The 25829-nt window shown below is 43.1% G+C and overlaps 1 protein-coding gene and 1 long non-coding RNA gene across 2 annotated transcripts in view; one reads left to right on the forward strand and one right to left on the reverse strand.

Moving 5' to 3' along the window:
* The window catches only part of ETS1 (ETS proto-oncogene 1, transcription factor), a 155321-nt gene that overhangs the window by 114431 nt on the left and 15061 nt on the right, over positions 1-25829 (reverse strand). The window contains exon 3 of the mRNA XM_060693556.2: positions 20395-20539. Within this exon, the coding sequence (XP_060549539.1) occupies positions 20395-20539 (145 nt within the window). The remainder of the gene's footprint in view (positions 1-20394; positions 20540-25829) is intronic.
* LOC132712373 (uncharacterized) lies at positions 16545-24778 on the forward strand. The gene is made up of 2 exons (XR_015729342.1): positions 16545-16762; positions 24598-24778. It is a non-coding gene; the product is annotated as an uncharacterized LOC132712373 (long non-coding RNA).

Consider the following 25829-nt stretch of genomic DNA (forward strand, 5'->3'; position numbering starts at 1 on the left):
TCATTGCCAGTTGTTTTCAAATTGCAAAATGTAGCTTCTGGAGTCTCCTGAATGTGGATCCAAAGCTTTATGCTTTCAGTTTTTATTTACCGTTGCAGCAATACTTTCAGTTTCCCCATCAGAGCTTATCCCTCCAAAGAGTAATGAGCAAGCCTCTGAAATTTCATTTATGTATTTCATTCATAAATTTAGGGACGCGGTGGCTCAGTAGCTAAGATGCTGAGCTTGTTGATTGAAAGGTCGCCAGTTCAGCGGTCCAAATCCTTAGTGCGCGTAACGGGGTGAGCTCCCGTTACTTGTCCCAGCTTCTGCCAACCTAGTAGTTTGAAAGCACGTAAAAAATGCAAGTAGAAAAATAGGGACCACCTTTGGTGGGAAGAGAACAGCGTTCCGTGCGCCTTTGGCATTTAGTCATGCCGGCCACATGACCATAGAGACATCTTCGGACAGTGTTGGCTCTTCGGCTTTGAAACGGAGATGAGCATCGCCCCCTAGGTCGGGAATTAGTAGCACATATGTGCGAGGGGAACCTTTACCTTTACCTATTCATAAATTTCATTTATGTATTCTTTCTCGTTTCTTCCTCAACCTACAAATTTGAGTCAACCTTGTTTCCTCTTTCATTCTAGCATCCAGACATACTCATACAGCAACTAACACATTAATGTTTGGGGGTTTTATTTTCAAATAAATGCATTTTAATAGATCTATGAAGCTTTCCCCAATGTGCCTGTTTTGCAAACTTTGATATATACATTTTTCTGATTCACCAACATACGCCTTGGTTTGTAAATACATCACCCTATTCTGATAGTCTGTGGGAAAAAAGAGATTTTGGTACAGAAGTATGAAATTTTCAGCAATGGGGCAAATTTGTGTGAAAATTCAGACGGAACGAATTTCCTCCCCATTCCTTATTCACAACCATTAATAAACCCATTCATTAATTCATTCATGCCTGGCTGCCTGCCTGCACTCGTTCATTCATTCATTCATTCATTCAATAAATCCTGTTGGGCAAAAATGATGAAAGAGAAGAAATAGTAAATAGAGAGCAGTACCTCCCCTCATTCTGAAAAATTGGTAAGGACCATACAGATTCTCTGCAAAATGCAGGAAAACCAGTTAAAACCATCTGTGAGATGTTTGATATTATAAATTGGGAAAATGTCATTCATTTCAGGTTTGAAGATGGTTTATTATGTTGTAGGATGTTGTGGTCTGCCAGCAGCCTGCGGAGCTGACAGTGGAGTCGGACAGCGATGAGGCTGAGGAAGAACAGGGGCCAGTCCTAGAGGCTGGGGAAGGCCCGGATGAGGACTCTGCGTCAGAGGCAGAGATGGGGCCAGGGCCATCGGGGAGTGATGTGCGGACTTCGGAGCTTCCAGAGGCTGACAGTAGAGAGGCAGAGGAACAGGAGGAGCCTGTTCCTAGTGCACGTATGAAAAGAGCTGCCAGAAGGCAGGAGCAGATAAAGCAGAGAGAACAACTCAGGAGTAGGGCCAAGAGATGATTGGCCTCTCCCATAAGGCTTAAAACAGACCAGCAATGATGGCTCTTGGCCTCTTTGCCGGAAAACAACGTTGAGAGAATTGGTTCTTGTCTCACTGTATTCATTTCTTGTAGGCGTCTTCTGCTTCTGAACTTTTGCCAGGAAAAGCCTTTGGCAGTTTGCCTAATTATCCCAAGGTCGGTGATAAACTGAGGAATGGTGTTTTGAAGAATTTGCTTTAATTTAGTTTGGACTACGCTGAGAATGAGTTAATTCTCAGCTGTTCTAATAAAGTCTGTTTGTTTTCGAACTGTTTGTATCAGGGGTGAAATCTAAAATTTGTTACTACCGGTTCTGTGGGCGTGGCTTGGGGGGTTTAATGTGACTGGGTGGGTGTGGCCAACTTTTTTTTTTTTTACTTTTAAAAGCATTTTTTTCTACAACCTCTTCAGCTGAAAAGGGTGCAGAAAAAAATTCTTTTAGAAGCCTCTGATGATCAGGCAACTCAGATGGGATTGTCAGAGGCTTTTAAAAGCATTTTTTCTACAACCTCTTCGGCCAAAGAAGTTGTAGAAAAAATGCTTTTAAAAGCCTCTGACGATCCCAACTGAGCCGCACAATCATCAGAGGCTTTTTTTTTTAACTTTTAAAAGTATTTTTTCAGCCGAAGAGGTTGTAGAAAAAATGCTTTTAAAAGTAAAAAAAACAGCCTCTGATGATCACGCAGCTCAGCTGGGCATGGGGGGGTGGGCAGGGATGTTTGCTACCAGTTCTCCAAACCACCCACCACCATTACTACCGGATCGGGCGATCCGGTCCGAACCGGGAGCATTTCACCCCTGGTTTGTATTTAATACTAAGTACTTGAGCCTGGGTCACAACATAGGAAACCTAGCAGTTATCTTAGCATGTTGCAAGAACCAGGCCATCACAATCGGCTTTAATAATTATATTGTTATTTTAAAATTATTTGTACATTGCCCATTCCTCAAAGGACTTAAGACAATTTAGAGTGCAGTACAATGAAACACTGAAAACCCATCAGCAGTCTAAGTTTGCTAATTAGGGTAGCCCAGTGCTATCAGCATTTGTTCTGAAGAATAAGAACATTTTATGGTCTTCTAAAAGCAATTGGGAGGAGTTCTTATCATGAGAGACAAGGTGTTCCAAAAGGCATTTCATCAAGGTTTCACCCTTTTCCACCCCACTACCGTTGGGTGGGAGAACTAAGCAACAAAACTTATTTGCTTGGGTGTAGCATGTTAAATGCCTACAGCAATTGTGTTTGGTTAATCTGATTGCACAGTTTGGAATGATAGGTACATCCAAGCAAAACAATTCAAGAGATTAGAAAAGAAGGGTAGGTAGGTTTGGGGGTTATTTTAGCATTTTTAAATAGGATTTGTGAATTAAAATCTAGGACAGAGTACCTAAAAAGAGTACCATCTGGGAGGGCCCGGGAAGAGAAATATTTTTGTTATGGCACCCTTTTTTGGGGGACATCATCTCTCGAGAGATTAGATCAGCCCTGACCCTGGTGACCTTTGGGATGGTTTTGAAGACTTGGTTATGTCACTGGACATGGGTGGCAAAAGATTAATAATACAATGGAGCTATGGATGGTTGTGTTGATTGCTGTGATGGTTTTTACTTGTGGTATTCCTGTTATTTGTTTTGCCTCACAATCAGGAGGCTGTGAGTTCGATCCTAGGTAGAGGCAGATATTTCTCTCTCTGGGCACAATGAGAATATATCTGCTGAACAAAGCTCCGCATTGGTGACAGGAAGGGCATCTGGCCAGTAAACACTCAACTCCATTCAGTTGCCCAGACTCCACTCTGCAAGGGATTATGGAGTCGTTAAATGATGATGGTTCCTGTTATTTGTTGTTTTGTTGTCCGTTCACTACTTAGTTACCATTCACTAAGTAGTGAACGGACAACAAAACAACAAAGTTGACGTGAGTGGCCATAGAAATTGAAATAAATAAATAGCAATAGTGTTTTATTTATTTATTGTTTATTTATTGGTTCAATTTATATGCCGCCCTTCTTCAGAGACTCAGGATGGCTTACAATGCGTTAAGCAATAGCCTTCATACTTTTGTATATACCTGCTTAGTAGGGCTTTCGGCCCCCCCTAAGCGGTGTTCTTTTTTTATACAAAGTCATCTTATTGCCTCCACAATCCGGGTCCTCATTTTATCTACCTCGGAAGGATGGAAGGCTGAGTCAACCTTGAGCCTAGTGAGATTTGAACTTGCAGTAATTGCAGGCAGCTGGTGCTACTTAACAGTGCTTTATTCTGCTGCGCCACCAAGGCTCTTCAAAGTTTTAGGCTTACAAACTGCCTCTTACTACTTTACAGCCAAATGGATGGTTTACAATTGAAAGCATTATTTGCACATTACCCCCAGCAATCTGGATCCTCCTTTTACCAACCTTGGAAGGATGGAAGGCTGAGCAAGCCCCATCAGGATCAAACTCATGACTGGGGCAGAGTTTGCCTTCAAAATTGTACTTTAATTACTGCACCACCAGGCCTCCTAAATAAATAATCTAGGTGTTTTCCTCTCTGCCTTGCTGATAGTGTGGATTTTTGGAGCAACAGATTAAGCCATTGGTGATGAACACATCACATTATCATCAATCAAGTAACTCTGAGCTTCATTTATAATATACCTTTTCAGCTCAGTTTCAGTGTGTGCAGTGAAGAAACTGTGAGTGTGTGTGTGTGATAGAAGGCCTGACATGGAGTCAGGTCAAAAGTCATCAATTGCCAGCCTTGTTGACAGTTTAATCTGCCTTTTCTCTGCAGCTCTGGCCTATGACCCCCATGCATTTTGACAATTGCTTCTCTCTCTATATATATATTTTTAATGGTATTGAAGTCATTTTGAGCTGACCAACAAACCTTATCACGGAAGAAATAATCCAAAAATTATTCCACAGAGGACGTCAAAGGATGGAGGAAGAAAGAGGCACCCAATAATTATAAATAGATAAATCTGACTTGTAGAAATACAACAGCCAATGTATTAGAAAGGGAGTTTGACACAGTTTGTGCATGCAATTAACTGCCTTACAACATCATCAACTTGATGATCTCCAAGTGAGAGGTGGCAGAAAGATTGAGCTTTCACCAGAGTCAACAGAAAACTAGGATTTCCTGCAGACAAGGCAGAAATCCTAAAGGTCCATAGTTACAGTCATAAAGCTAATATGATTTATTTGCTAAACCTCTAATAGGCTTACCCTTGTCAAAATACATTAAGACTTAAACTCTTGTTCGATCAAGTAGATCATGCTGCCCCTAGTGGTCAGAGTATGGAATTGGACACTGGTGTATCCGTTATAAAGGTTAGACCTACAATTGAAAGAAAGGAAACATTGGGAAGGAGTGAAGACTGGCCCCTCCAATATAGTTTAACATATGATATATACCACCACATCAACTAACTATACACTCCCAATTAAACTACGATTGGCAATTTTGTGATCAGCACGCACAAGGTCAACTCCTACCCAGGGGTGGGCTTCAAAAATTTTAGCAAGGGGTTCTCTGCCTGGTTGATGGGTGGGCGTGGCCATGGTGGGTGTGGCCTAGTTGGCCTCCTGCACCATGGCAGGGGGGTGTTTTTGCCCTCCCCAGGCTCCGGAGGCTTTCCTTGAGCCTCCGGGAGGGTGAAAATGGCTTCCCCAGGCTCCAGAGACCCTCTGGAGGCTGGAAATAGGTCTTTCTGAACTTCTGGTAGGCCTGTTTTTCACCCTCCCTGAGCCTCCATGTGCGCTCTGCACTTACCTGCATCCAAAACAGGCTGCGTGGGGACTCTTGGGAGGGGGAGGGAGGGGTGGGTGAGCAGGGCCAGCCAGGAGTGGGATTTGGGGCTTCTCCGAACTGCACAGAATCTTAGCTAGAGGTTCTCACGAACCCCAGCAGCCTACGCCTGCTCCTACCCCAAAGCTATATTCCAATTCCTCTACATAGAAGCAATCAGATGAGAAAAAATAATAATATACAACCTAAATACTTACAACGGCAGTCTGTAGTTCAGAATCAGCTTCTTCAGCTTGGATGGATAAAGTTTTTGGGTTTTTTCCCCACAAATGTATGAGTTAGCAAAGAGAGTTGGGCAGTCATTGCATTCTTCTTGGGGTTATTTGCAAATATTTATCCTGAGATTGTTATGGAAACAAATTCTATAAATTCCATAATCAACTGGTTAACAGAACTCAGGAGAGAGAAAAAAAATAAGAATAGTGGAATTTATTACAGAGCAACGTTTTCCTAAACTTCTTAAGTGTTTTATGGGGAGGCTTCCCAGGAGACCTAGACTAAAAGCTAACCAGATCGTCTTATTTATAAACATCTGAAACATTAATGAAGTGACAGGCAGGAGGAACTGGGAGAGGAAACATTCGCTTCCCAGTTGGAAAGGCCAGTTTGAAAAAACTACTTATGGTCTGCCTTGCAAGGCAACTATTGATATGAAGATCAGGTAAAATCAGCTCCAATTTAATAAGAATCTTCTACTGCTGAGCTTTTGATTCCGAAATAAGTTTAGGCTGAACTTACTTGATGCATTGACAATGTGGCAATCGCAAGAGCACTGAGCTATTTACAACATGTTGTATCTCTTTCAGTTTTTCCTGGAAGGACTGTGTCATAATACAATAGGAAGAAGGTAGGAATTCAGCGGTGGGTTTCAGATTATGTTACTACTGGTTTGCGCGTGCGCCTGCCTTCCACGCAAGCGCCCGGCCTCATAAATGTGCCTAAATAGGATGGCATAGAGCTGGAGTGGTTAAGCAGGCCCACCCAGGCGGGCCCACCCGCAATTTCCGCTACCAGTTCAAGCGAACTGGTCTGAACTGGCTGAATGCTACTTCTGGGTAGGATGTTGGCAAAAAGCACCATATTGTTTTCAACTTTAAAAGAAGAGAAAATAGGAGAGCTTCTTTACCAGGCTTGAAACCAGGCTTAATAGCAGTGAGTGTGAGAGGGATCTTGGAGTCTTAGTGGACAACCAGCTAAATATGAGCCAGCAGTGTGCAGAGGCAGCCAAAAAAGCCACTGCAATCCTAAACTGCATTAACAGAGGGATACAATCAAGATCTAGGGAGGTACTAATGCCACTCTGTAAAGCCTTAGTAAGACCACACCTAGAGTACTGCATCCAGTTTTGGTCACTACACTGGTGTGGAGACTCTAGAAAAAGTGCAGAGAAAAGCAACCAGGATGATTAGGGGACTGGAGTAGTGGTGAAATCTAAAAATTTGTTACTACCGGTTCTGTGGGTGTGGCTTGGTGGGGGGGTAATGTGACTGGGTGGGCATGGCCAATTTTTTTTAAAAAAATATTTACTTTTAAAACCATTTTTTCTACAACCTCTTTGATGAAGAGGTTGTAAAAAATGCTTTTAAAAGGCTCTGACGATCCCAGCTGAGTTGCCTGATCGACAGAGGCTTTTTTTCTTTTAAATGCCTCTGCCGATCAGGCAACTCAGCTTGGATCGTCAGAAGCATTTAAAAGAGAAAAAGACTTTGCCGATCAGGCAACTTAGCTGGGATCATGAGAGAGGAAGGGGTCAAGCTATTTTTCAAGGCACCCGAAGGCCAGAAAAGGAATAATGGATGGAAACTGGTCAAGGAGAGATTCAACCTGGAAATAAGGAAACATTTTCTGACAGTGGGAGCAATCAACCGATGGAACAGAAGTTTCCTTCAGAAGTTGTGGGAGCTTCATCCCTGGAGACTTTCAAGAAGAGGCTGCACTGCCATCTATCAGAAATGGTGTAGGATCTCCTGCTTGGGTGGGGGGTAGACTAGATGACCTACAAGGTCCCTTCCAACTCTGTTAATCTAATGTGATCAATCTAATCATTTGGTGAAGTACATCAAGAATACACACACAAACACATACTTACCAATTTTTCCTACAGCTAGAATTTGAACCAAGAAATATCCACTGAAAGCAAAAACCACCCCCAAAACCCAAAGCTGTTCCAACTAAGCTTCTGGGCTGAGATAACTAGCTAACTAGACCAGATAAAGATATAGATGTAGTCATCAACATGCATATTTTTATTTATGCTGTATAAAAAGGTAAAGTAAAGGTTCTCCTCGCTATGTGCTAGTCTAGGGGGCGGTGCTCATCTCCGTTTCAAAGCCGAAGAGCCAGCGCTGTCCGAAGACGTCTCCGTGGTCATGTGGCCGGCATGATTCAACGCCAAAGACGGACAGAACGCTGTTACCTTCCCACCAAAGGTGGTCCCTATTTTTCTACTTGCATTTTTTACATGCTTTCGAACTGCTAAATTGACAGAAGCTGGGACAAGTAACGGGAGCTCACCCCGTTATGCGGCACCAGGGATTCGAACCGCTGAACTGTTGAGTTTTCTGATCAACAAGCTCAGCATCTTAGCCACTGAACCATTGCATCCATTTTTTATGCTATATAGAGACACAATATTGCTTTCCCTTCAACTCCTTTTCTGAAGAGCTTCTGGGCATTTCCCAAGGAATTTTTTTGCACATTCCAAAGGATTCTGATACAGATTTGGCATGGAATTACTTCGTTTTATAGCATAATCTAGGATGCACCCAATCAGGGGTGAAATCCAGCAGGTTCTAACAGGTTCTGGAGAACCGGTAGCAGAAATTTTGAGTAGTTCGGAGAACCGGCAAATACCACCTCTGGCCCCAGAGTGGGGTGGGAATGGAGATTTTGCAATATCCTTCCCCCAGGAGGGGAGGGAATAGAGATTTTGCAATATCCTTTCCCTGCCATGCCCACCAAGCCACGCCCACAGAACCGGTAGGGAAAAATTTTGGATTTCATCCCTGGCCCAATCCCTGTTAGTTGCCTTGTTATGGGATTAATAATGAATGCTTTTTAGAAAAGCTTGTCCCTTACTCTCGACTGCTTATGCAGAAATTGTTCCAAACATATTTTTTTTAAGTCCCCCAGAATACAATTTTTTGAAAGATGAAGAAAACCACATGGTTTTAAAAGTCTTTTGAAGGCTCGCATAAATGGTTCCAGTAATAAAATTCATCCTATGACTGTCCCATGGCAGAGCAACCCAAGGCCCACCTCATTCACTTTCAAATAACGAAAACCTTTTTCCCTACTTTCTCAGTCTGACCACAATTGTGGGATGTCCTTCGAACTCAGATGTAGCAGCTGCAAGATCTAAATGTTGCTTAATTCCTTGGGAAATTCATCACAATTGACCTAGCCTGAAAAAGCCTCTTAAAAAAAAAAATCCTACAAGAAAGATGTGGATCTGTAAGGAGGCTCTCTGAAAATTTTTCTACGACTGTAGTTTGTTTTTTTAAACAAAACTCAAAAGGATTAATTTGCCAGTCTCCCAATTTCATTTGCAGACAAAGATATGCTGAAAAGTTATTCTTTTTTTAAAAAAAAAAAAGCAAGATGCGGACAAAAAAATGTAGGGTTGGTTGCAACAAACGTTAAAAAGTGATGCACAGTGAAAAGAAATGTTTAAAAAATGTGGGATGTTCTGCTTTAAAAAAGAAATGTGCATTAGGATAGAAAGGAGATTGAAACCACTACAAATGAACACTGATAAAGAGGAATCAAGCAGAATGGAATGATTCTTACCAGTATCTCTTTTGTAATATTGGAAATATATTTGTACCAAAGACATAAGCTACCATGTTTCCCTGAAAATAAGACATCCCCTGATAATAAGCCCAATCGGGCTTTTGAGCGCATGCGCTAAAATAACTCCTCCAAAATAACCCCTCCCCGAAAATAACCCCTCCCTGAAAATATTTAAGCGTATGCGCAACTGGTCCCCACCATTTCCTCTAGTTAGGGTTAGGGAGACAGATCTGGAAATCAGGTAAGATGGCAAGGGGAGCCCCGTCTTGCTCTATGCGCCCCAAAACAATAAGACCTCCATGAAAATAAGGCCAAGCGTCTATTTCGGTGTTCAAAAAGTATAAGACGGGGTCTTATTTTCAGGGAAACACGGTATTCTGTTAGAAACTTTCACATATGCATTTTGTTATTGTACAGAGCCTTGCTCAACGAATAGAAACTCCCAAATTCCCTTCCTTCCTTCCTTCCTTCCTTCCTTCCTTCTTCTCCCTCACTCCCTAATTTTTTTCTTTCCTTCCTTCCTTCTTTCTTTCTTTCTTTGTCATATTTCTATGCCGCCCACTCTCCGAGGACTCTGGGCGGCTTACACCAAAGACAGTATACTAAATAACCTATTGCCCCCAACAATCTGGGTCCTCATTTTACCCACCTCTGAAGGATGGAAGGCTGAGTCAACCTTGAGCCGGTGAGATTTGATCCGCTGATCTGCTGAACTAGCAGTCAGCTGAAGTAGCTGCAGTACTGCACTCTAACCACTGCGCCACCTCGGCTCTTCCTTCCTTCCTTCCTTCCTTCCTTCCTTCCTTCCTTCCTTCCTTCCTTCCTCATTTCCTTCCTTCTTTTTTTCTTCCTTCTTCTCCCTCGCTCTCTAATTTTTTTCCTTCCTTCCTTCCTTCCTCCTTCCTTCCTTCCCTTCTTTCCTTCTTCTCCCTCGCTCCCTCATTTCCTTCCTTCTTTTTTCTTCCTTCTTCTCCCTCGCTCTCTAATTTCCTTCCTTCCTTCCTTCCTTCCTCCTTCCTTCCTTCCCTTCTTTCCTCCTTCTCCCTCGCTCCCTCATTTCCTTCCTCCCCATCCATCCATCCTCCATGAAGATCTCAAGAATTATCACAAGCCTTCTTGATTTACCAGCAACTGTTGCACTTTTCGTATTCAATGTCCCAGAAACTTCATCTACCTGCAATCCAGGTAGGAAGTCATGAGGCAGTAGAGCTTGCTTGCTATCAAGACATTTGAGCGCAGGGCTTGTGTGTGGGGAAAGGGCCACTGGTTATGACAACTGACAACCAGCAGATCGGAGTTTCTGCCTTCTCTCTCCTCCCAGCCGTCGCATGCAGCTTTGTTGGCAAATCCAGGGTTAACCTCGGAGGACTCCTGTGTAAAGCAAAGCTTTCTGGTTTATTTCAGGAAGGGAAGTGTGTGCCTGCCTGATTAGTCGATAGTTTCCTCCTTTCCCATAACCTCCAGACCCCCATGGCCTGAATGTTTACTTTCTGAAATTTAAAAAAAAAAATCTGCTTGTGTTTTTCTTTTCCTTTTTTCTTCCCCTCCTCTGCGTGTGTGCGTGCGTATCCCTTACACGTGTATTTGGAAAGACTTTGCTGAGAGTGGGTGTGGTGGAAGGATTAGCTGAATGGGATGGCAGGGGAGGGGGGAAGCACAGCCCTCCCTCTCCGCCTCTCTCTCTCTCTCTGTCTGTCTTTCCCCTCCAACTGTTTCATTCACTTTTTTTTCCCCCTTTGCCCAAATCAGCCCTTCTCCAGCTGCATCCTCTAAGCTGAACTCCCTGGCTTCAGGTTAAGAGAGGGAGAAAGGGGGAAGGACAGAGAGAAATAGTAATGAGAAAGTTTGGTCTCCTCTGCAGCAGCTATAAACACAATGAACATCTGGCAAGAGAATGGTTCCAGGCTGCCAAAAAAGTAGAGGGGGGGTGCAGGGAGGAAAGCCTGAGTTATTTTCAGGGTTTCAGCCCCCTCCAACATTCCCACCCTTCTCTCTCTCTCTCTCTCTCTCTCTCTCTCTCTCTCTCTTCCCCCCACCCTCTCTCTCACACACACACACATTTTCCACTAGTTTGGCACCAAACACACAGATCAAGTCATTCCCATTCATGATAAAACCCGAGAGGAAGTCCTTTTTCGGCCTACCAAGTTTTTTTTTTTTCTTAAAAGGACAAGCTAGCTTGAATGAGCAACGTTATTCCCACAATACAGGAGTTACTGCCTGCTTCTTACAGCTGAGTTTGCTTAGACAAACCATGGTTTATATCTTCATCCACAGCCAGCATGCAACAACCATTGTTAAACTCTGACAACTGGCAGGATATGTATTGGACAGTAATTATCGGTCAATAGGTACAGATCGTGATGGACACAAACTAAAATTTAGCACATTGCACGCATATCCCAAATAGCAGGCTAAATAAAAAGATGCATTTTTAAAAGCTGAATCAGCGCACAAGATATGAATGTGCTTATTGCTTCCAGACAACTGTCTCAGAGTAACTTTTGGGGGATTAACTCATCCCAGGCCTGGCAAGAGTTGGACTTGCTCCATTTTTATTTGGTCTATCCTTACTCCAAATCCAATATTTTTGAAAGAATTATGTAAAAGTGTAACTTCAAAGAGTATTATATCATCCCCAATCATATCTATCACTGTGTACAAGACCTATGGAATAAGGTTCAATTAAATTTGTTTCAAATGGAATCTTTGCACAGTCCTGCTATGTTATATCCCATTTTATGGGGAAAATCCACTTAGGGTTAGGGTTAGGTCTCCATGAATTTGGAGAGCAAAATGGAGATTGCCAACGGATTCGGAGCGCATGGCTATGCTTAGGACGCCACCGACTTTTCGTGCCTGCCTTATTTATTTATTTTTTTTCATTTGATTTATATGCCGCCCTTCTCCAGAGACTCAGGGCGGCTTACAATGCGTTAAGCAATAGCCTTCATACTTTTGTATATTTATACAAAGTCAGCTTATTGCCCCCACAAACTGGGTCCTCAATTTACCTACCTTAGAAAGGATGGAAGGCTGAGTCAACCTTGAGCCTTGGAGAGATTCGAACCAGCAGTAATTGCAGGCAGCTGTGTTAATAACAGGGTGCTTAGACTACTGTACTATCAAGGCTCCTCCACTGTACTATCAAGGCTCCTTATCTATGTTTCCTGGGAAAATACATGGGAAAATCCCATTGGGGGGAGGCAAATCCATTTAGGGTTAGGCCAGTGGTGAAATCCAATTTTTTTTACTACAGCTTCTGTGGGCATGGCTTGGTGGACATGATGTGGTGTGGCTTGGTGGGCGTGGCTTGATGGGAATGGCAGGGGAAGAATACTGCAAAATCTCCATTCCCTCCCCACTCCAGGGGAAGGATACTGCAAAATCTCCATTCCCACCTCACTCTGGGACCAGCCAGAGGTCGTATTTGTCAATTCTCCGAACTGCTCAAAATTTCCGCTACCGGTTCTCCAGAACATGTCAGAACCGGCTGGATTTCACCCTTGGTTAGGTCTCCATGAATTCAGAGAGCAAAATTGACATTGCCAATGGATTTCGAGCGCACAAGTATGCTTAAGAGGGTGCTGACTTTTTGAGCCTGCCTTATCTACGTTTCCTGGTAAAATCCCATTGGGGGGCAAATCCACTTAGGTTTAGGATTAAGTCTCCATGAATTTGTATAGCAAAATGGGCTGGTAAAATACATGGGAATCCTGGGATGCCAGATTTGCTCCATTACTCATGGAGCAATAATGGCAAAAGTTTGTCAAATTGGTTGTAACTCCCTTAACAACTGCTTTGCTTAGCAATGGAATTTTTGATCCCAACAATGGTCATAAATTGAGGACTACCTACATCCTACTGTGAATAAGAGCTTTTCCAAACATCTTGGAATGGGGGGCTGAGATGCCCCCTTAAGAAATCCATGCAACCTGGATGATGTAATTTAAAAAAAAATTAGATTGTGCAGAAATAGACAGATTGACACTAAAAATAAAAGAAAAAGAAGATACAGAATATTTTCGAACATGGGACTTGTTTTATAAATGGTTGGATAGGAGAGGTAGAAATTGGGAGTGGAAAAATATTATTATATATAAATAAATTGATCCAGACAATACGCTGTTCATTAAGCACTTACGTATGTAATGTGAAAATATACAGCAGTGGCCAAAATTGTGGAAACCTTTTGGGAAAAGTGTATTTTCTAAAACTAGCTAATAACACCACTTTTTTTGAAATAGTACCATAAAATTATATATCAATGGAAAGATAATTTAATCAAGAACGTAATGCAATAACTTTTATGAAGGTTTGCTATTAGAATAGCAGTTGCAGTATAAAGAAGAAAAGTGAAACACGTAGAAAAAACAAGATATACAAAAATTATCCATAGAAACCATAGAACCATAGAACCATAGAAAAAATGAGATATACAAAAATTATCACCATGTCAGTTCATACTTAGTTGGGTAACCTTTAGCATGAATTACGGCCTTACAACGTCTTCCCATGGAGTGAACCAAGTCTTTTAGTTCCATAGCTGTTATTATGTGAAACCAAGATTGAAGGATTGCTTCTATTAACTGGGTTTTATTGCTGGGTTGCTTCTGACTAACAAGTTTCTTTAGTCGGCTCCATAGATTTTAAATTGGGTTAAGGTCTGGGCTATTCCCAGGCTATTCCAGCAGTGGAATAGGATTATCCTGAAACTCCCAAAAAAAGTGGTGTTATTAGCCATCAAACCTCAAAAATACACTTTTCCCAAAAGGTTTCCACAATTTTGGCCACTACTGTATAAATAAACGGTTTAAAAAAAAAACAACCATGCAACCCATTCATTTCTTGCAACCCATTGCTAGGGAAGAAGTGACTGCAGGGAGTAGGTTTTCTACTTATCAGTTGCCCCTTGCTCATCTCAAAATGCAAGAGCTATTCAAAGGATTGTAGGAAGGTGGAAATATCCCCCAAAGGTCACTGGCCAAGTAAATTCACATGGGCAAACGGGGAAATCACACACAATGGTAGAAACTGGGTGTGGAGACCAGCAGCAGCCAGAGACTCCAGGCTGAATCAGATGCCTGAACAGGGGCTTTTGTGAGGGAGGCCCCCTTCCACTCACAGACACCGCCCCCCCCGCCCCCCCACAGCCAAGGGAGGACGAGAAGCCAAGAGAGAAAGACTTCAGTCATTCATGCAGAATTCTCGGGCAGCATCCTACCCAACGGCTGCCAATGGCTCCGGGCTGGTCTTGGGCACAGGACAGTAGGCAGGAAAAAAGGCAGATAGAGAAAGAGAGAGAGATTTGGGGGGGGGGAGACTATGAATGAAGCTAGGCAGCTGCATAATCCATAGTGTACAAATGAGTTTTTATTGCCTAGCACTTCGTTTGACTGCCATGTGCAAGTCAAAGGGTAGTTTTTTCTTGCCTCCCATGGCTTCATCTCTTTCTCCCTCTCTCTCTCTCTTCCTCTCTCTTTTCTCTCATTCTTTCTCTCTCTCCTCTTTCTCTGTTTTGCTCTTTTTCTCTCTCCCCACTCTTTCTCCCTCCTTCTCACATCTCTTTCTTACTACCTCTCCTTTGTCTCTCTCCTTCCCTCTCTTTCTCCATCTGCCACTTTCTCCCTCCCTCCCTCTTTCTCCCTCCCTCCCCCTCTTTTTTCTCTCACTCTTTCTCTTCCTCTCTTTTCTCTCACTCTTCCTCTCTCTCCTCTTTCTCTGTCTTGCTCTTTCTCTCTCCCCCCTTTCTCTCTTTCTCCCTCCTTCTCACATCTCTTTCGTCACCTCTCCTTTCTCTCTCTCTCTCCTTCCATCTCTTTCTTCATCTCCCACTTTCTCCCACCCTCTCTCTTTTTCCTTCCCTCCCTCTTTCCCTCCCTCCCTCCCCCTCTCTTTCTCTTCCTCTCTCTTTTCTCTCACTCTTCCTCTCTCTCCTCTTTCTCTGTCTTGCTCTTTCTCTCTCCCCTTTCTCTCTTTCTCCCTCCTTCTCACATCTCTTTCTTCCTACCTCTCCTTTCCCTCCCTCCCTCTCTCTTTCTCCCTCCCTCCCTCTTTCCCTCCATTCTCCCCCCTCTTTCTCTCTCTAATTTGCATTTCATCCATAGCCTTGACTCCTCTGTTTCTTTCCGATGCCCCTTGGTAGGGAAACGGAGAAGGCCTGAGAGGTGCCCGTGTAGTTGTGCCCCTTTCTCCTGCTGTTTTCCTTTTCCAAACCTCTGAGCCTCCCCTCCCCATCTCCAGCAGATGTGCTTTCTTTGAGAAAAGGAGTCCCATTCATCTCTTCCGAAAGAGTGCGGGGGAGGTGGCTGCAGGGGTGGGGGGGAACGGACAGGGAGGGAGGGAGGGATGACAGAAGGGGCTGAGAAAGGAAAAAAGAAGCTGCAGTTAAAAATAGGATGAAAAGAATGCCAAAAAAATTGCACAGCATTCTCTTTTAAGCCCGGCTTTGAAAGCGCACTGCAGCTGGAGAAGCCATTGGGGCTGCTGAGCCATGTTGGCCTTTGCAAACACACACAGACATGCACACTGATGCACACACACGCACACACAAGAGGGACACATCCTTCCTACAAGGAAAGAATCTGGAATTGGGCCCAGAAACTGCATACAAAAAGAACTTTCCTCTAGGGAGGAGAGAGAGAGAGAGAGAGAGAGAGAGAGAGAGAGAGAGAGAGAGAGAGAGAGAGCGAGCATGAATGGGGAAATAGCCTGGGCAGAAGAGTCCCAAAAGTGGAGAGGGTAGAGGGTGTCACAGAAGCGGGAAGAGGGCAGGGTTGGGCTGCTGGGGGTTCGCAGGGGTTCGGGAGAACCCCTAGCTAAGATTCTGTGCAGTTCAGAGAACCCCCAAATCCCACTCCTGGCTGCCCTTGCCCACCCCGCCTGTCCCCTCCCAGGAGTCCCCACACAGCGCATTTTGAATGCAGGTAAGTGCAGGGTGTGCATGGAGGCTCAGGGAGCGTGAAAAACGGGCCTACCGGAGGTTCCGGCTCCAGAGGGCTTCCGGAGCCTGGGAAGGCTGTTTTCGTCCTCCTGGAGGCTCAAGGAAAGCCTCCAGAGCTTGGGGAGGGCAAAAACTCCCCCCTCCCGCCGTGGTGCAGGAGGCCAACTAGGCCACGCCCACCATGGCCACGCCCACCCAGCAACCAGGCAGAGAACCCCTTACTAAAATTTTTGAAGCCCACTCCTGGAAGTGGGGCACTGTCACCTCTAGAAGCCCTAGAACAGTGTTACTCAACCTTGGTAGCTTGAAGATGGGTGGACTTCAACTCCCAGAATCCCTCAGCCAGCAGCGCTGGCTGGGGGATTCTGGGAGTTGGAGTCCACCCATCTTCAAGCTACCAAGGTTGAGAAACACTGCCCTAGAACCTTCCACTAACAATATATTTGAAATTTATTCCATCTCGCTCCAAATCTACAGGATCGTCCTTGTTTCATTCAGAATAGGAAAGTGGCTGTCCAAAGGGACAGAGGCTGGTTTCAACAGCTGATATGGATTCTCCCAGGGGCTCCTAGACTGCACTACCCATCATTCTTGACCACAGGCCCCGCTGAACAGCATGGAGGGCACTCAAGTCCAACAAGGCACAGAAGAGCATCCATTTCCCTTTCCTACCCTAGATGTTTCTCCATGACCAACAGGTAATCCTCAACTTACAACCATTCAATTCTTTCCGGTCACTGAGCCTTGATCCTTGAGATACGATGGGGAAGCTACCAATATGGATTCCAACCTTGTGTCCAAGCTTTTGGCTTGCCTGGGCCACTTATTGTTTGAAGAGGAATTTTTTTGGGCTGCGTACAAAATATATGATATAAGTAATGTATATAAATAACAAACTTCCTTTTTTATATTTTTATTATCTTGTGGGGCCACATTATTAGCAGTCCACGGCCACATGTGGCCTACAGGACACAGGTTAGACACACCTGGTCTAAATTAACTTCCAGAGGTTTCCCAGATGCTTTTCAACCCAAGTGGAAAATGCTGGGCATAAAACTAAGATACTCCCTGTATAAAACGCAGAGTGGGTGCCATCCCTTAAAGCTACAGCGCTCAGTTTGCTCCAACGTAAAGCTTCTATTTTCATTAGGCAAGTTATCTGCGCAGAAGCATTCTGATGATGTCGGAGTCAGTGGGTGGAGCCTCCCTCCACTTTTACTACTGGTTCTATAGAACCGGTCTGAACCGGGGGCAACCCACCACTGGTGTACATGCACATGCGTGAGTGCCCATGACATTTACAGTGTCGCTTGCATGAGTGGGGACACGAGGGTGCACATGGAAGTGCATGCACCAGGCGGCCACTCACAGGGTCCAGTGGTGATTAGCATATGGCCCACAGGTTGGGGTCCCCTGTCTTAAAGTACAAACGATATATAAAAGCTTGAGGTTTTAGAATTTGGGACTTTCACATAAAATGAGCTCAGCTCAGCAATGAAAATCTCCCTGTTGTGGATTGATTTGATGGTGGGTGGGTGGGCGAATGGGTGGATGGATTGGTTGGAGAGAGAGAGAGAGAGAGAGAGAGAGAGAGAGAGAGGGAGAGAGAGAGAGAGAGAGAGAGAGAGAGAGAGAGAGGAATTATATATTATACTATCACGTGAAGTGTTAATGCCACTTTATAATGCCTTGGTAAAGCCACACTTGGAATACTGCAGCCAGTTTTGGTCGCCACAATGTAAAAAAGAGGAGACTCTAGAAAGAGTGCAGAGAAGAACAACAAAGATGATTAGGGGACTGGAAGCTAAAACATATGAAGAACAGTTGCAGGAACTGCGTATGTCTAGTTTAATGAAAAGAAGGACTAGGAGAGACATGATAGCAGTCTTCCAATATCTGAGGGGCTGCCACAAAGAAGAGGGAGTCAAGCTATTCTCCAAAGCACCCGAAGGCAGGACAAGAAGCAATGGGTGGAAACTAATCAAGGAGAGAAGCAATTTAGGACTAAGGAGAAATTTCCTGAAGGTTAGAACAATTAATCAGTGGAACAACTTGCCTCCAGAAGTTGTGAGTGCTCCAACACTGGAAGTTTTTAAGAAGAGATTGGATAACCATTTGTCTGAAGTGGCTTAGGGTTTCCTGCCTAAGCAGGGGGTTGGACTAGATGACCTCCAAGGTCCCTTCCAACTCTGTTATTCTATTCTAAGAAATATATAGTCTCTACTTCCCAGAGATACAATTACGGAAAGCTCTCCAAAACATCTTTTAGTCTTTTTTTGCAAGTGACTTCTTGAATGATTGCATTACATTGCATTATTTTTCTCTTGGGACATATATGGAGACCTCCAGGAATGGAATTTCCATAATAACACTGAGATAAGTTGAGAGATGTTGTACAAACACACAAGATTTCCACAAGATTTTGCTTAGGAGGCAGTGGATCAGTGGTGGGTTGCCCCCAGTTCATACCGGTTCGCAAGAACTGGTAGTAAAACTGGCAGGAGGCTCCGCCCACCGCCCCGGATGTCATCATAGACGATCTGCGCATGCACAGAAGCTTGGCACGCACACAAGCGAAGCGAGCATGCACGTGTGATCCCATCGCGAACCAGTAGTAAAGGTAAGTAGAGCCCACCCCTGCAGTGAATATGCTGAGTTTATCCATTGCTTCTTCAATCTCAGCTGGTTCTCCTTGGCTGTTCCTGAGCAGTTCAAAACGGGGCAGTAAATACCCACACACCCTCTTCTTTTAGGAAAGCTGGAGTCCCAAAGGATTTAGAAATAAGAATCTTTGTACATGTTTTTAATGCAAGGACCATCTCTTCCTTCATTCCACGGCTGACCGCAAGAAGAAGAACTTATCATACCTCTTTAGAAGTATCTTTGGAACTCCAGGACAGAGATAAGATTCCGAGGCAAAATTCTTTGCATCTAAACAATCTTTCTTTCAAAGAGATCCAAAGCCTGGGTTTTATGGCACAGTGAAGTTCTAAGTCACGCTTTCTTCCTACCAAAGCACTTCGTAATCTTATCTGCATGTAAATAATCTGGCTGTGGGAATCAAAGGCCAACATTGCTCGGCCAAAACAAGCAATGCCCCAATTTTTCCCTCCCCCCCCCCGAATATTTGACATTTTCACTTAGAGAAGACCCTTGCATCCACCGTGATCGATGGTGATTCTGTGGGCCCTTCCATGCAATTTTCCCAAAACTACTATGAAAGTAGGTGCCTTCTTCCCGTTGGTTTCAATTTCATCATCTAGTTCACAACCATGACGGGCGGCATTGACTGAAGGCTAATAATAAGTAAACAAAAATTAAAAATAAAGCCATGGTAGGCTTCCAGCCAAGCAGAAGCAGACCAGGTGAAATAAAATAAAAAAATAAAATAAAATAAAATAAAATAATAAAATAAAAAAATAAAATAAAATAAAATAAAATAAAATAAAATAAAATAAAATAAAATAAAATAAAATAAAATAATAAAATAAAATAAAATAAAATAAAATAAAATAAAATAAAATGCATGCTGATGTACTAAAGTCTAACTTAGGTATTAGAGCTGATATGTTCGGTATGTTTGTTTGTTTATTTATTTATTTATTTATTTATTTATTTATTTATTTATTGTCCAATTTATATGCCACCCTTCTCCGTAGACTCAGGGCGGCTTACAATGCATTATAGCAATAGCCTGCATACTTTTTTGTATATACCTGCTTATTAGGGCTTTCGCCCCCCCCCCAGCGGTATTGTTCTATACAAAGCTGGCTTATTGCCCCCACAATCCGGGTCCTCAATTTACCTACCTCGAAAGGATGGAAGGCTGAGTCAACCTTGAGCCTGGTGAGATTCGAACTTGCACTAATTGTAGGCAGCTGGCAGCTAGCACTTAACAGCAGTTTAGTCCGCTGCACCACCGAGGCTCTTTTATTGTTACCTTTTATTGTTAGGCTTGTAGATTTTTACCTATTAATAGCTTTGAACAATAAACAAACAAACACACATGCTATAAATAGATTAAACCAAGTAGGTGCAAGGCACTTTTATGTAGCTCCTTCGGTGTGCATTTTTACATCTCTTGAGACGTACAACACAAGTCATGGCTCTTTACAGGAGGACAATATTGTTGTCAATTCCATATCACCGAAAGATTGGGAGAAAGTGGCTTGCTTAACATTTCCTGGCAAGTTCCTGGTAAAGGCAAGAGGTAGCAGAAACTTCCTGATTTGTAACTCATTACATTATACCATAGCAAGAAGGGAAGGACATAAAAGAAACATTTTCCAGCCAGCAAAGGCAAAAAGAGACGGACAGGATTATCTTCTACCTGTGCTGTGATAGTCTAAGCCGGTGGGCACTTCCTGGATTGCCGTCTCATCCCAAAGGGAATAGATCGCCCTCTGCTGGTAGCAATTGGACTGGAACCCGCAGCTCATCCAGGGGTCTTCGTAGGAACTGACATCTCCAGGTCTCTGTGCAAAAAGCAAAACACGGAGTTAAGAAGTAGAAGTCCACTTTGGGAGAGGAAGGATTGTTTAATTTGCCGACAGCAGGGACGGCTGCAGTTACGACTTCTGTTCATTTATAAAACACGTATTCTTTATTATGACTAATTACGGGGTGTATTTTCTGAATATCTCCAAATCAACGCTATCGTGATGGGTGAAGGAAGGAAAACCGCACCCTTTCCAACTTCTGTCCAAGATTAATTGCATCGCCCGGCACAACATTAGGATCACAAAAAGCTGAATGAGTCCTAAAATGAGCCGTGGTGGCACAGTGGTTAGAGTGCAGTACTGGAGGCTACTTCTGCCGACTGCCGGCTGCCTGCAATTTGGCAGTTCAAATCTCACCAGGCTCAAGGTTGACTCAGCCTTCCATTCTTCCGAGGTGGGTAAAATGAGGACCCAAATTGTTGGGGGCAATATGCTGACTTTGTAAACTGCTGTAAAGCACTGTGAAGTAGTATATAAGTGCTATTGCTAAGTGCTAAAATACACTATCTGTACCAGGGATGAAATTCAGCAGGTTCTGACAGGTTCTGGAGAACTGGTAGCGGAAATTTTGAGTAGTTCGGAGAACCGGCAAATACCACCTCTGACTGGCCTCAGAGTGGGGTGGGAGTGGAGATTTTGCAGTACCCTTCCCCTGCCACGCCCACCAAGCCACACCCACCAAGCCACACCACGCCCACCAAGCCACGCCCACATAATCGGTAGTAAAAAAAATTGAATTCCACCACTGATCTTCAAATAACATTTGAGTCTGGATATTTATTTATTTATTTATTTATTGGTTCAATTTATATGCCGCCCTTCTCCGGAGACTCGGGGCTGCTTACAGTGCGTTAAGCAATAGCCTTCATACTTTTGTATATACCTGCTTAGTAGGGCTTTCGTCCCCCCCCCCAAGCGGTGTTCTTTTTTATACAAAGTCAGCTTATTGCCCCCACAATCCGGGTCCTCATTTTACCTACCTCGAAAGGATGGAAGGCTGAGTCAACCTTCAGCCTGGTGAGATTTGAACTTGCAGTAATTGCACGCAGCTGGTGCTATTTAACAGCACTTTAGTCTGCTGCGCCACCAAGGTATATACTAAATTAAAAAACCCAAGCATCTGTATCTGTTTTATTGAAATTCCTCTGAAGTATGGCAAAGAGTTTTGCCTTTCTTACCTTAGGGACCAGAGACTTATATGGGCTGTTTATTTTAAAAAGTCTCAGTGTTGAATTCCTACAGGAATCCTTGAAGTTTGGGAATAAAAAATGAACTTTAAGGCACAAAAAAATAGTGGTTGGAAGTGAACTGAGGGCCGAGTATCAGCTACTTTCATCCTATAATAGTTTTGGTCAATCATGTGTGAGATCAACCAACCGGAATTGACAAAGCAGATAGACTGGAAGGGCTTTGATGTGAGACTTCCTATTCCCGCACGTAGAACAATCTCAGTGTAATTGAGGACTGAGTGGTACAATAGCTACAGTCACTCACTTCAGGTCTCCGGAGAGACCTGGTCACTTTAAAATACATCTACCGAACAAAGACATTTGTTAATTTCAAGCTATGAAATGCAAACACGAATGAGTAATTGTGACTGGGCACTTGGTCACAATATGGCACAGAACAGTGTCTCCTCTAAGTGTTGGTCTCCTTTGAACAACTCTGAGTAAAAATTAGAAGGTCTAATAAAGGAGAATATTAAAATTAGAAGGTCTGATGAACTCTGACGCAAACGCATTTAATACAATCTTCTCCTCATTGTATCAGCCTGTCCACCCAATCAGACAGGTAGGGAATAACACAATGTCAGAGTTAGAAGGGACCTTGGAGGTCTTCTAGCTGAAGGTTGACTCAGCCTTCCATCCTTTCGAGGTAGGTAAAATGTGGACCCGGATTGTGGGGCAAGAAGCTGACTTTGTATAAAAAAGAACACCGCTTGTGGGGGGGGGGGGCAAAAGTCCTACTAAGCAGGTATATACAAAAAGTACTGAAAGTAACAAACCTAGTGGAGATGGCAAAAATTTCGGTGTACTTGAAGGAACATTCAAATGAAAGATATTTAAGGGACTGGAGAAGATGGATAGATTATATTCAAAGTAAATACTGGAATAAGAAGTTGCAGAAAGGTTATGAATAAATATGTAAATATTTGGCGTGTTTTTAGGTAATTAAATTAGCAGGGTCATTAGGGAATTGAAGGAATAAGAGATGCTGAATGTTATAATTATTTAGATTAGGATGGATTATGATTGTTGAATGATATACCCTGTAATTTGTTCTGGGAAGAGGGGGGGAGGTGGGCAGATGGGAAGGGGAAGGGGTGGGGGAGGGGTGGTGGGGGTAAGGGAGAGGAGGGGGGAGGGGTGGTAGGGAAGGGGGGCAATAAACATGTAAACTTTCTGTAAAACTTTTTAATAAAAAAAAAAAGTATGAAGGCTATTGCTTAACGCATTGTAAGCCGCCCTGAGTCTCTGGAGAAGGGCGGCATATAAATCGAACCAATAAATAAATAAATAAATAAATAAATAAATAAATAAATAAATAAATAAATAAATAAATAAATAAATAAATAAATAAATAAATAAATAAATAAATAGTCCAGGGGTCTCCAACCTTGGCAACTTTATGACTTGTGGACTTCAACTCCCAGAATTCCTCAGCCAGCGCATGCTTTATGACTTGAAGTCCACAAGTCTTGAAGTTGCCAAGGTTGGAGACCCCTGATCTAGTCCAACCCACTGCTCCATTCAGGATACCCTACACCACTTCAGACCAATGGTTGTCCAATCTCTTCTTAAAAACTTCCAGCGTTGGAGCACTTATAACTTCTGGAGGCAAGTTGTTCCACTGATTAATTCTCTACTTATTAGTTTAAATGTCCATATTTTCCATGTGCAAGTCGCCCTCATTCCTGACAGTTTTGCGTTTTTCCCTAAAATGCACATTTTTTTTCTGCATGCAGGTAGTCCTCAAGTCACAACTTCACATTCAGTGACCATTCAAAGTTACAAACAGCAACTTAGGGCCATTTTTCACAACTACAATTGTGGCAGCAGCCCTGGGCTCACATGATAAAAATTAGGATGCTTGACAAATGGTTCCTATTTATGACAGTTGCAGTGTCCTAGGGCAAGGGTGGGCAATTGTGGCTCTTTTACAACCTGTGGATTTCACCTCCTAGCTTGGCTGTCTCAGGAATTCTGGGAGTTGAAGTCTACAGGTTATAAAAGAGCCACAATTGCCCACCCCTGTCCTAGGGTCATGTGATCACCCTTTGCCACCTTCTGATGGGCAAGACAGATTCTCTTCACAACCGTGTTACTCACTTAAGAATTGCAGTGATTTTGACTTAACAACTGTGCCAAGAAAGGTCATAAAATGGGACAAAACACACTTAAACAGTGTTTTGCTTAGCAACAGAAATGTTGGGTTCAATTGTGGTCATTTTATGATTTATGATGAATGAATTTTATGATCATGATCATGATTTATCACGTATAGCTTGTATGTACAGTGACACCTTATGCAATGGAGACAAATTCCTCATGTGTCTAATCATACTTGGTCAATAAAGAATTCAATTCTATTCCTATTCCTCCTATTATTCTATTCTCTACTTTATTCTCTACTCTATTCTCTACTCTACTCTCTACTCTTTCCTTTCCTTTCCTGTTCCTATTATTCTCTTCTATTCTCTTCACTCTACTCTACTCTACTCTACTCTACTCTACTCTACTCTACTCTACTCTACTCTACTCTACTCTACTCTTTTCTTTCCTATTCCTATTCTCATTCCTCCTATTATTCTATTCTATTCTCTACTCTATTCTCTACTCTACGCTTTCCTTTCCTATGCCTATTCCTCCTATTATTCTATTCTCTACTCTATTCTCTACTCTACTCTCTACTCTCCTATTCCTATTCCTCCTATTATTCTATTCTCTACTCTATTCTCTATTCTACTATACTCTTTCCTTTCCTATTCCTATTCTTTTGTCAAGGACTCCCTGTATTTCTCTTTTTCATTTTAGAATGAAGATAGACAGACAGACAGAGACAGACAGACTTTTCATGATGGGTGACTGAAAATCAAGCAATTTCTCTCAGTGATGGCCCAAGAAAGATGCTGCAAAGGAATGCATGGTTCAGAATGCCAAAAGTTATTATTTCAACTCTGGATAATGATTATAAAAGTATGTCCATGCAGGCTTATCTTCCTTTGATTTCAGAAGTTATTAAGATCAAACCCAGTAGCTACAAGCTATGAACTTCTATCTTCTCTGGATAAATTACCATAATTCCCAGGGTAAAGGAATGCTGACCATCTATAGCTCTCTGGGTCTTCAGAACCTCTAAGCAAAAAATTGCCAGACCTTTTATTAAGCTTAGCTATAATTAACCCATATTGAAATGAAAACTCCTTCTATCCAACAGATTATTACATCCAGTTAGCCCGATGCAAGTACAACCCGTAGAAGTGAAACCTGTATGTAAATTATTATGATCCAATCCATGCAATTTCATACAGGGACAATGCAAGAAGAATGTCATAGTTTGTATCTTTGGAAAGGTGAAGAATCAGAACAGGGGTGAAATCCAGTAGGTTCTGACAGGTTCTGGAGAACCAGTAGCGGAAATTTTGAGCAGTTCGGAGAACCAGCAAATACCTCCTCTGGCTGGCCCCAGAGTGGGGAGGGAATGGAGATTTTGCAATATTCTTTCCCCAGGAGTGGGATGGGAATGGAGATTTTGCAGTATCCTTTCCCTGCCATGCCCACCAAGCCATGCCCACCAAGCCACACCACACCACGCCCACCAAACCACGCCCACAGAACCGGTAGTAAAATAAATTTGGATTCCACCACTGATCAGGAGGCTTCAGAGGCCACCAATAGGTCCCATAAAAACATGGATGTCTCAGAAGGGTTGCCTGAGACAGCAAGGTCAAAATTTCCCCTGTCCAGTTGTATTTGACTCTAGGGTGCTCATCTCTGTTTCTTCGCTGAGAGAACCAGTGTTGTCTGAAGACACATCATGGTCATGCAGCCAGCATGACTCCATGCAGAGGTCCATGGAATGCTGTTACTTTCCCACCCAAGTGGTACCCTATTTATCTATTTGCATTTGCATGCTTTCGAATGGCTAGGTGAGCAGGAGCTCGGACAAGCAACAGGAGTTTGCTCTGTCACACTTGGGTCTCGAACTTCCAACCTTCCAGGCAACAAGACCAGCATCTTAACCTCTAGGCCACCTCACCCTATGT

This window comes from Pantherophis guttatus, chromosome 9 (genome assembly GCF_059756535.1).
Source record: "Pantherophis guttatus breed Tessera chromosome 9, ASM5975653v1, whole genome shotgun sequence".
Lineage (NCBI taxonomy): Eukaryota > Metazoa > Chordata > Lepidosauria > Squamata > Colubridae > Pantherophis > Pantherophis guttatus.